The sequence below is a fragment of the Opisthocomus hoazin genome, chromosome 13, assembly GCF_030867145.1.
Source record: "Opisthocomus hoazin isolate bOpiHoa1 chromosome 13, bOpiHoa1.hap1, whole genome shotgun sequence".
Classification (NCBI taxonomy): Eukaryota; Metazoa; Chordata; class Aves; order Opisthocomiformes; family Opisthocomidae; genus Opisthocomus; species Opisthocomus hoazin.
The window spans coordinates 16079939-16092087 of NC_134426.1; the positions used below are offsets into that span (position 1 = coordinate 16079939).

Genomic DNA, 12149 nt, shown 5'->3' on the forward strand with positions numbered 1-12149 from the left:
CTGTCTACTATTTCAATGCTATCTCTTTTTAAAAAAAAAAAAAAAAAAAAAATCAAAACCAGATTTTTTTCATGATAGGGATATTAGTTGATAGGTTTTGCTTTTGTTTTTGGTTTAGAATTCTCTATTTGTATTATATCATTTATTTCTGAAAACTTCAGCAATAAAATAATTATTAGCATGAACTGTTTTAAGAGCATGGGTTTTTTTCCAAAGGAGTATGTTTTCTGTACTCTGCATTGATCAAAAGGATTTATGGCTGTTTCCTTAGTAGTTAATATTTCTGTTTGTCTAAACTGCAGATTTGTTCTGCTGAGCAGAAAGTTTCTGTCAAGACCTTTTGGTAAAGGGAAAAGACTTTGCTTAGGCATAAAGGGAAGATACCAGGTCAAAGATGACATTGACATCCTATTAACTAGAAAAAAGGGGTACCCTTCATCAGAAGAAATTAAAGGATTGAGGGCTCTGCTCATTTATTCTTAGTTAACCAGTATTCCAGAGTGAGCATTGAACCCAGAGACTCTGAACTAAAGCCTCTAGCCTTTAGCTGGAGCAAGCCGGAACTCGCAAACTTGTCCAGCCATCACAGATAGCTGGGGAGGAACAGGGCGCTGTGAGGATGGGTAACGTCAGCACGGGAAGATGTCCTCGGGGGCGGATCATGGGCAGGGAAGAGAATCATGTTCAGCAGCAAAAGACCGTGCCTTGAACGATAAGCTGTGTTCAATATAGATCCACTACAGGGATTTAGGTATGCTCTAGGATACGCTGGTGCTGATGGTGAGCACAAAGGCTGCGTGAAGAAGGCCTGCTACGTATTGGTTACAACAGCATAGGCGTTGAAAGGTTTGTTAGCTACGAGCAAAATTGAGAGATTGGTTTAGCACATTGTAAGAGTGCAGACTTGAAACGCAGATGGTTCTATTGACATGATCTTGCTACACCAGGCATTAGCCGTTTCAGTTGTGCAGTCTGTTCTCAAATGGCACTTTCGGTGCAGCTGCATAAGGTAATTACTGAGGTGGTAATGTAGCTTACGATGAGCAGATTGTAAAGGAAAACAGTGTCCGTGTTCAGCAGGGCTTTGATAGAGATATGTAGTCACTTTTTATTACCTTGGCCTTAAAATGCCAAAACCTACTATAATTTTCATCCGTATCACAGTTTTCATCCTGATAATAAACTTTGTCACTTCCAGAGTACAGCCGACGCCTGAAAGAGCGAATGCATCATAATATCCCACATCGTTTTAACGTGGGGTTAAATATGAGAGCAACAAAATGTGCGGTGTGTCTGGATACTGTGCACTTTGGACGGCAGGCATCTAAATGTCTTGGTAAGAGCAGACCGTGTGCGTAAACCAAGCCTAACTGGACGGCAGAATGAAAAAGCGTCAGCCATCTAGAACAGATTTTCAGTGAAAGCTGAAGAAAGGACTGAGTATGAAGACTTTGAAACTAGTTGGTGCAAACATTCTACATTAGAAAACATCTGACAGCTTAGAGTAGAAGGAGATTCTTGGAAAAGCTGGGGTTTATGCATTAGAAGTTGAGAGACAGCTGTCATGACTTTTTTGTCATTTAACAGAAGTTTTCCTCTGTCCTTCTGTCAGAATGCCAGGTGATGTGTCACCCAAAATGCTCAACTTGCTTGCCAGCTACTTGTGGACTGCCAGCAGAATATGCCACGCACTTCTCTGAAGCATTCTGCCGGGATAAAATGAATTCTCCTGGTCTGCAGCTGAAGGAGCCAAGCAGCAGTCTGCGTCTCGAAGGATGGATGAAAGTGCCGAGGTATAAACATGAATCTTGGTGCCATATCAGGTGCTGAAACATTTGGATCAGTTCCTTGTATTATCCTGGCTCTTACAATGTGATAATCGGTACATGCCCATTACAATTACTTATTAGCACTGAAATTTGTCTTTCTAGGCATTGCATGCTTGTTTTATTCAGAATCCAAGCGGAAAATCCAACATGGCTTTGTGCTTGTTTCCTTCAGGAATAATAAACGTGGGCAGCAGGGCTGGGACAGGAAGTATATTGTCCTGGAGGGAACGAAAGTGCTCATTTATGATGCAGAAGCAAGAGAAGGTAACTTAGCATTTCTAGGAAGAACTTTTTAATCTTCAGATATTGTTTGGTGCATTGAGAGGCTCAAAGATTGTGACTGTTTGCTGTGGCCATACCGAATTTAGCTATGTCTTCTGTAATAAGGCAACACTGTGGTTTTTCTAGATCCTTCACAGTTTTACTAGCTGGTTTGTCATAACCATCCAGCTGTGAAACATCCAGCGTGTATCCACTTCGTTTTCATAGAATAATAAAATAGTAAGGGTTGGAATAGACCTTAAAGATTGTCTGGTTCCAACCCCCCTGCCATGAGCAGGGACATCTCCCACCAGCCCAGGTTGCTCAGAGCTCCATCCAACCTGGCCTTGAACACTGCCAGGGAGGGAGGCAGCCACAGCTTCTCTGGGCAACCTGTGCCAGTGTTTCATCACCCTCACGGGGAAGAATTTCTTCCTCATATCTAATCTAAGTCTGCCCTCTTTTAGTTTACAGCCATTCCCCCTTGTCCTATCTTGCTGTTTACTTGTTCTTCTTTCTCAATCTGTCTCCCCCTTCTCCCTGCAGCGGGACAGAGGCCTCTGGAGGAATTTGAGCTCTGCCTTCCTGATGGTGATGTAACTGTTCACGGAGCTGTAGGAGCTACTGAGCTTACCAATACAGCAAAGACAGGTGAGAATCTTATGTAGATGAGGTCAAATGGATTTCCTCTGGCTTGCCATCAGCTGGCATTCTGCTTGGCTGAACAGGATTTTCTCCCTTTCACTCTGTAACTGTGTAATTTTGAGGTTACCTCTATTTGAACTAGGTGAATAGGTCAGTCATCTAGATTTAGTTACACGTAGGTGGTTGCTTCTGTCATGATAGTTCAACTGTGAATAATATAATCATCGAACCAAATGGAAGTAAATTATAAGAATTTTGTAACGTACTTGAAAGCACTCGGTTTACTTAAAGTTCTTCTCTCGATGCTCTCTATCAAGTGTGAAGTGTCATAATTCATGCCACCCTTGTGCTCTAACCAGAAAGTCATTAACTTAGAAATACTGTGGGGTGTATACAGTCTCTTATGATGAAAAAATGTTGATGTTTTGATTTGTATGTATTGAATAGAACTGATGAAAAGATTTATGTATGTCTTGATTTTAACATTAAAGGATACAGATTGTTAAAAACAAAGGTTTCCATAACCAATTTTTACAGATTTTTCTTGAACAGTACAGGGAAAACTTTAGTCAAGTGGCTGTTTTTGTACTTTTTTCCGCAATGGTATTTCTTTCTCTTTTGAATAAAAGGCAAGAAATTATTTTTATTTAGTAGAGACAGCATTGCATGTATAGTTTGCATACATCCAGCTAATATTTAGCTGTAAGTAGCTAGTCTGTGCAGGACCTGTAAAGGAGAAACCTATGTATAAATTGCCATGGTAACACATCATGAGAAATACAACTTCTCTCCAATGAGGCTGAAAGGTGTTGATTTTAAGTCCACTGACAGTGTTCCAAAAACTAATCTAAGTCTTATTCTATCTATATAACATCTCAGATGTGCCATATATCCTAAAATTGGAGTCTCATCCACACACCACTTGCTGGCCTGGTAGAACACTCTACCTGTTAGCACCCAGCTTCCCTGACAAACAGCGCTGGGTCACAGCACTGGAATCAATAGTGGCAGGTGGGAGAGTTTCCAGAGAAAAAGCTGAGGCTGATGCTGTGAGTATAAAAGTTTCATTCAATAATAAAATATTCTGGGAGGGAGCAGAGTTTTGAAAAATAATTTTTTGGTATTTGACATGCTGAGGTTTAACTGAAGGTAAGTTATTATTTCTGCCTTATGATGTATGATAGGAGTACCAGGAAACTCATTCATTGTGACCGATGCTTTATATCACAATACCCTTCTTCAGACTTGGGGAATAAGAGGATCCTAAAATTACATCTCTTTAACAAACAGAAAAGGAAGAAAGAGCCGTTAGGACATGGTTTAAATCCAATCCCATAATGTACCATATCGAATGAGCAAACCTTGAAGGAATGAAAGAAAGAAAAGCAAAGCAAAAAAGCTTCCTCCTCTCCCATTCTTAGGGAATCAGGATTTTTCTGTTTGTTGTGGGGGCAGGCTGTGTGTGTGTTTTTCACTTTTAAGTTTTGTTCCTGATAAGAATAAGAGGTTAAATGGGTTTGGGTTTGTTTTGGATAGCCTTTTTCATCTTTGTTGCACTGGTAACCCTGTATTTTCTGCTAAAAGGAGATTTGATTCTGTGGCATTGTACGTTAGGATGGTAGCTCTGGAGGGAGGGAATATCTGACTAGCAGGGCATCGTCAGTTTTCTCATGCTAGCATTCTTTGTATCTCTGAGGAAAATGCATCCTCTCTGAGGAAAATGCATGCTCCCACCAACATTTGGACTTTTTGTTTCAATACTTCCCTGAGGCAAATTTCACGGCCCCATTGCAGGAGACTGGGGGAAATGGAAAGGATAGGGACAACAATAGGTTCTGTCTGATTCTAGGTTGATTCTGATGGGTTTGACGACTGTTTCAGGTAGACAGAAGTTTACTAATTCTTTTGTAGACAGTATCCCTGAAATTTTTAACTTTCTGAGATAAAGAAATCCGTGCCAAGCTTTTTGCCTGTCTGAAATGATGGCCTTACATTGTTAAAATACTAATAAGGAAATAAAGATTGACTCAACAACAACAACAAAATCTTTTTGTCGTTTGTAGAAGTTGCTTGGAAACTCCCTGCTGAAGCTGGAGGGTGAAGACCGTTTGGATATAAATTGCACAATGCCCTTCAGTGACCAGGTAATGATACTGTGCAGCTGGGCTTTGCTGAGTATTGGGTATTTTCATTCATGGAAACGATATCTTAAGAGGAATATGTGTAACTATATACTTGTTTGTTGGTTTATTTTTCCCTTCACTGGTAAACAGTATTGTCCAGGTTTGCTCTTGGAGCATTCCTTGTTATCTGCATGTAGTGCTGCTTTCACTTGTTTCCTATTGTCGCTGTAGGTCGTGCTGGTGGGTGCAGAAGAAGGTCTCTATGCCCTGAATGTACTGAAGAATTCCTTAACGCACATCCCAGGAATGGGAGCTGTCTTCCAAATTCACCTCATCAAGGATCTGGAGAAGCTACTCATGATAGCAGGTAGGGCACTATATGTTACCATTTGTCCTGCAGTAAATGTGTGGTAATTGCTTTGTATTCTGGCATGGTTTAACTCGGTAGCTGGCAACTCAGCATCAGACAGCCGCTCGCTCACCCCTCCTCTTCCCCTCCCGAGGGATGGTGAGAATGGACAAAAGGGGAAACTCGTGGGTTGAGATAAAGACAGTTGAATAAGACAACAAAGGAAATACTACTACTACTAATAATAATAATAATAAAAATTATGCAAAACAAACTATAGACAATACAATTTTACCACCACCCAATGACCAGTTGTGCAGTCAGTCCCCAAGCAGCGATAGTGGAACCCGGGACTTGTGGATTTCGTGAATTGCACAGACATCCCGAAAAACACTGAACTCCCAGGGTCAAAAAAAAAAAAAAAAGGATTCACAGCAAAAAGGAAATTCCTGCCCTCCAGCCAACCCCCATTTATAAACTGAGCACGGTGTCCATGGCATGGAATACTTACATTGGCCAGCTTGGCTGTCTGTCTGGCTGTGCCCCCGCCCACCTGCTCATTAGCTGAACATGGCAGACTGGAGAACGCCCTTGACTTCTTAGCAACAGCTAAAACCGTCAGTGTTATCAACGCTCTTCTTGTACTGAATCCAAAACACAGCAGGTACCGGGAGGAAAATTCACTCTATCCCAGCCGAAACAAGGGTAACTGCTAGAGGTACTGTGGTGCCAAAGGGCCAGGCTTTTTTCTCTTTTTTTTTATCAGTGTATCATCAGGAATCAATTACTGTGGTTAACACAGTATTGTCTGAGGTTTTCGTGTAAATGAATATGTGAATGAAGGCTCAGTTAAACCTTCTCGAGAAAGTGATTTCTTAGTTTCCAAAGCTAAGGGAGGGAGGAACTAGAGACAAAACATTTCCAGCTTAGGGGTTAGTTGTCATTTTAAGTTCAATTTAAATTTAAAGTGTTGAGCTGATCAGTGAGCACATCTCTTCCTAATCACTACATAACCTTTTTTTAACATAGTTAACCACCTGAGGACCATGATGTTATCGCTGTGGCCTAGGGCCAACAACTCTTCACCTCTCTTGCTCTAAACACTAATCCATGTAACAAAATGGGGGCTTTTTTTCATGGTTTGTTCAAGATTCCCTTACGAAAGGAACACTGGCTTTAGTCTCTCCATCTGTGGTTTTCCAGAGATAATCGTGCCTACACTGATGCAGGCGTGCTGAACGTCAGGGCGTATCTTCATCTGAAAGCCCAAATTATCAAGTGTCTGTATGACATTTGCAGGGAATGAAAAACAAATTCTCTGTCTTGTTCTGTTTGTTCTACATATTTCCCCTTGTAAAGGGTTAAGCTGTCCATGCTTTATTTGTCTCACAGTGGTAGAAAAAAAGCAATTGGAAAAACAAATTAGGAGAAGGCTATGTTACTGTATCACTAGACTTCTGAGAGGAATTGGGCTTGGTCTATAGTGCGATTTATTAGGGCACTATGCGGAAGCCCATTGCCAGTTCTGTTGGCACAGAGGCGCCAAAGCAGCTTTTACGTTAATAAGTTCTGCAGGGTGAAACAAAACTTCCTGGCTAATTTTGAATAGTGTCCTAATGAGAGGCCACTGTTACTGTGGTCTGCTAGCCCTTAGCAACACTAATAACCCCCGCAGAGAATGGTTGTTCTCCCAGCAGATCTGCTGCCTGTTGTGTGCTTGGTTTTTTGCAAGTTTTGTGTTTCACTTTTAATGGGAATAATATGAAATTAATTCCACATGGTACCTTGTGACTGTTACCACAGTAACTGCCTGTGATAAGCTGCTGCTTAGGTAACAGAACACGCTTTTGTAGAGAACAGGGAGTTTACCCTTGATGCAATGTAACCATTTTTGTTTCCAGGAGAAGAAAGGGCTCTGTGTCTGGTTGATGTAAAGAAAGTGAAGCAATCTCTAGCCCAGTCTCACCTCCCAGCCCAGCCCGATATCTCACCAAATGTCTTTGAGGCTGTCAAAGGATGTCACCTTTTTGCTGCTGGCAAGGTAAGATACAGCTCCCTGGTGCCCCCAGACCACCCTTTAGACTGCACCGAGTTCAAATCAGCATCTTCATTTCACTGGCAACAAATCCAAGGTCTGTATTCTTGATTTAAACGTTTTTCTTCAAATAAAAAGAGTATGGGGGCTGAGGAGAGGCTGAGCTGGAGGCTGGGTGGAGGATCGACTACCGATATGAATAAATCCACTCAGGATGACATGGCGTAGCCTAAGCTGCTAAATAATAAGAGATACAGCATAGCATGGTATAACTGCCTCCTCACAGCTGACTTCAATGTTGAGATTTATAGTTAGTGAATTCCGTCCACTGTTTGTTCTGGAAAGCCATGTAAGAGTTTCCAGGCTAGAAAATTTACTTTGGTGTTTGTGTCACTTGATAACTCCTGAGATCTACATTAATTCCCAGTTTTAGTATGGAACATTTAGCCACAGCAAAAATTCTTACTAACAATTACTTCTGCAGACTACTTTGATAACAAACTGCACATCATTCATTTTCAAAGTGATGCTTAAGATAACACTTTCAGGGAGTTAAAATTTAGACCTAACCTATCTGAATTTCTTATCCCCTTTTAATGACATTTTTCTGTGGAAAACCTTCTAATTTTTTGTTAAGTTCTTTCAAGTATAAAAGAAATCATAGAAGCAGTTCAAATTCACGTTCTTTTTTGAGAATGTGAAGAGACTTTTCATTGTTTCACTAATTCACAGTAACTACCCTATTAAAAATACACTTGCTTGTCTCTGCAAAGCTCTTTTTGTGTCAAGAGGTACTCAGATCCATTTCACGCACTCAGCGTTGGATTTTACTCTGTATTACCATCCTGAACCACACTTGTCATTTTCCTCACAGGTTGAGAATGGTCTTTGTATCTGTGCAGCCATGCCCAGTAAAGTGGTGGTTCTGCGGTACAACGACAGCTTGAGCAAGTTCTGTATCAGAAAGGTAAGCTCAGTAATTCCCTTCAGTACCTAAGGTAATTCACATATTGCACTAAGACTTTGCTTTGGAGCGAACGTCTTAAACCTTTTTGCATGCATAAGAACATTTGTTTGCCAGCTAAAATGATAACAAATTGCAGCGTGCACTGACTAAAATTGGAGTAGGCAGCAATTTCCTGTAATAAGAGCTGGCATATTTGGAGAGGTACAGAAGGGAACCGTGATTTTTTTGAGGTACTGGACTCAGCTGTAATCATACCCTTGCTTATTTACTCAAAAAAGGCTTTCTTCTTAATTACCCAGCAGTGTTCTCTCACCTCCGTTGTCTTTGGAGAAATCCGTAACAAATGACTTCTCTCTTCTTTGCAATTAGAAAGCAATGGGTATCTGAGTTGGTTTACAGTGCCAGTGAAAATCAAAGCATGTTTGGTGTTACCCCACCACAGGATAGGCAGCTGTTTTCCGTACTTACTCTGGCATACGCATGCTTTCTGCTGGCCAGCAAGCACGGCAGTGAGACGTGGATCTCACGTGTGTAACCCTGTCCAGCTGCAGCGCCGGTCCTGCCCGGTACCGCTGCACATACTGCTTCGTTCTGCCGCGCATGGGTAGGAAAAACAGAACTACAGCAATTCGTCTTCAGACAGCCAGTTGCAGGCAGGTAATAACGCCGAGCATCGAACCCGCTATTCTTCTTGAAGACAAGGCCAGTGAGTTGTCCTGAATAAATTTTATATGCTCATACACATCCAGAAAAAACCAGCAATATTAGGGCTCTCTCCTCGGAACAGAGAGTTTAAACACTGCCTGCCTTAAAACAGACTGGTACCCAGAAACTCATCTCCTCTCCAATTCACAAATTAAAGGATGTTCAGGTCAAACTACATGTCCCTGTGAGCTTCTGCAGGTTACTTTGGAGGCACCTGTTCAATTTACGGCTTGACGGAGGCTTTTATCCCCAGCGAGTGCTACAGTTGCGCTGCTGTGAGGAAGCAGAGCCGGCACAGTAATCCAGATGCTGGCCTCCTTGGGAGTAAAGCCCTGTTTGATGGAGAAGATCTTGGCCCAAGCACTGTGGGTGCCAGTAAACCTGGAGCATTGTGGCTGATACCAACTCTTGCTCACGACGGAGCAGCAGCTGGCAGGAGACACTGAAGATGTACAGTCACCGTCCTCTGCCGGTGCTGCCATTCACCTCCACAGTGCCACGGGCCATGACGAGGGCTTACATGCAAAACATGCGAAGGCGTGTTTCAGAAGGCAGGTCTTCCCTATCTTTGCTAATCCAGACAACTGAATTTAGATCCTAACAAGATGGCAGCAAGCCCAGAATATGCTCTTCTGTTCTGCCAACTAAATTTACAGATAAAGTGGGAATTATGCAAGGAATCTTGTCCTCAGAAGATCTGGGGGTCTGTGTGTTGTGTAGGCTGATCTAGAGAGCTATCCTAGCTGCTCAATCACAATGCAGATCTTGGTGGACAACATATCTGTGATACGTTGTACAAAGGAGGGGGGAAGATCGTGTGTGTTTGTCTTCCTTTTGCTTAAGGAGCCATCAAGCTGATGTCTGGAGTGTTACCAGCAGAGATGCTTTAGCGAGCTGATTCTTTCTGTTGGGAGAATCACAGTGATGGGCATGCTGACAGACAAGAGTTCTGCCTCGTGGGTTATAAAGAGTTTGGGACTCGACTCGGGTCAGTCCTGCTGCAGTTGTCTTGGGATGTTCTGTCTGCCTTTCTAGCAGCTGCCCTGATTCCTGGTGACTTCCAGGCCAGGAGGCGATGGTTCCAGCACTGCGCCTCTGGAGCTGGGGCAGCTGTGGCTGATAGACTGCATAGTGACAAGCCTAGCGTTCAACCCTAACTGCTCAGCCCTGGTCTTACGTCATCTCCCGATGCTGTTCTGACGTGCAGTCACTGGCATGGCTCTGACCCATTGCAAGCAGGGAGCCACTCCCTACTGCTCCATAAAACTGAGCTACAGAGCAGAAGAAAATCTTCCAGAATGGCTTAGTCTTCCAAAAGGAAGAGGTTTTTGGTAGGGTTAGCACCTGGAGTTGAGCTGATATGCAAGTCTATATTCAAGCACGTATCACTTTCAGCAAAACAAAACTTTTTCTTCTAGCAACAGTACATTTCCGTGTGCTTTTGAGGGACTTAGTGACTTTGAGGTTGCCGTCTCTCCCTTTTATAAAGATAAATGTGGCAATATATAATCTTCTAGAATAAGCAAAATCTGTAAACTGTTACAGGGAACTAATACTGGTCCATACGTTCCTCTTTTCCAGGAGATCGAAACCTCTGAGCCTTGCAGCTGCATCCATTTGACCACTTACAGCATCATCATTGGAACCAACAAGTTCTATGAAATTGAGATGAAGCAGTATACGCTGGAAGGTAGGAGACTCTTCCTGAGGAACGCACCGAGTGGCTCCACAGATTCTTTTGGCGGGGCTTTTCTAAAGCAATTTACGAAAAAAAGTTGGTGCTGACCAAGCTGGTGTTCTCCATTCTCTTTGCAGAGTTTCTGGATAAAAATGACCACACTTTGGCCTCTGCTGTGTTCGCTGCTTCCACCAACAGTTTTCCAGTCAGTATCATCCAGGTGAACCCAACGGGGCAGAGGGAGGAGTATCTGCTGTGTTTCCATGGTAAGTGTTGCATGGGTCTGTGGTTGTTGCTCTACCTCTGCTCTCTCGTACACGACCTGCCAGACGGTACCCAAGTACTGCTGTGAAGGAAAGCCGAACAGGGCTGACCTTCTAGTGCCTGGTGAGGAGTATTTGTTCAAGACTGTGAATCTAAACACCCTGGAGGAGCGGTGCCTGGCGGTTCAAACAGCGAGATGCCAGGGCCTTGGCACTAAAACAGCCCTTGCTGAGGTGCTTTGGGTCAGCTTGCTTCTGGCTGAAAAGTTCTCCACGGCCATGGATCAGTTGCCACACACAGGCTTCTGTGCCTGAAGGGGAGGGAGTGGAGTCAGCGTGAAGTGCAAACAGGTCCTTGATTATCCTGATAAGATGGTCAGGGGTTTTCCAAATGTGGCATCCTTGTCTGGTTTCCATACAGACAGATGAGGCTTTTTAATAATCTTGTCATGAAATAAGAGGGTGTTATTTTTTCGTATAGCTGCTTTTGTTGACTCTCTGGGGTAGTGTCTTGGAAAGGCACAGGCAGCCTTCAGAAGCTCACTAGCGGTGATTTGGGGTGAAAATCAGTAGGAGCCTCATAGTCTTCCCAGCTGTAGGTTAAATAATAGCCTTACCTTAATTGGTATAGGGAGACTTAGAATTGCAGTACCTTTGGGTGCTGAAAGTACTCCTACATCTAGCCAATTCAGTGTCAGTCGGAGTAATTGCGGCACTCTAGGATGTGCAGGATAGCAAGCACCCTGTCCCTGCTAAAAAGCCCAGGGTCAATTGCCTTTGTCCCTACAGAAAGAAATGCCTAAAATTCGGGCACGTGCTCATGACATGACATGACTTTTCTTGGCAGAGTTTGGTGTCTTTGTGGATTCCTATGGAAGACGCAGCAGGACAGATGATCTGAAGTGGAATCGCTTGCCCTTAGCTTTTGGTAGGTGTTGAGGGACATTCACTTGGATTAGGGAAATTACTGAAACTGGGAAGCACGCCTGTGGGATGGGCATTCTTCGCTCAGTGCTTCCCTTTCCTCTTCCCTCTCCCAGTTCTCACAGGAACCGTGGAAATTTTCCCGTCATTTAAGGTCATTACAGATCCAAATGGTAGACCTTCTGAAGTACAAATAATTTGAGGAAAACTAAACCAAAGTTCTGGTTCCTTACTCTTCTTGGTCTGACAGTGACTGAACTGGCTAGTGGAATTTCTAATGATGATTGGAAGTTTCTGAAATAGTCAAGGGTATACAACGTGGGTGTGGTTCCCTCAGGCCTTTCGCACTACCTAACAGGATTTTGTTCAG

The 12149-nt window shown here is 43.0% G+C and overlaps 1 protein-coding gene across 1 annotated transcript in view; it reads left to right on the plus strand.

Moving 5' to 3' along the window:
- CIT (citron rho-interacting serine/threonine kinase) overlaps positions 1-12149 on the plus strand; it is a 77998-nt gene that overhangs the window by 60470 nt on the left and 5379 nt on the right. Inside the window, exons 32-43 of the mRNA XM_075434457.1 lie at positions 1199-1336; positions 1613-1793; positions 2002-2093; positions 2637-2741; positions 3615-3784; positions 4799-4879; positions 5090-5225; positions 7109-7248; positions 8117-8209; positions 10496-10604; positions 10730-10858; positions 11703-11783. Coding sequence (XP_075290572.1) covers positions 1199-1336; positions 1613-1793; positions 2002-2093; positions 2637-2741; positions 3615-3784; positions 4799-4879; positions 5090-5225; positions 7109-7248; positions 8117-8209; positions 10496-10604; positions 10730-10858; positions 11703-11783 — 1455 coding nt within the window. The remainder of the gene's footprint in view (positions 1-1198; positions 1337-1612; positions 1794-2001; positions 2094-2636; positions 2742-3614; positions 3785-4798; positions 4880-5089; positions 5226-7108; positions 7249-8116; positions 8210-10495; positions 10605-10729; positions 10859-11702; positions 11784-12149) is intronic.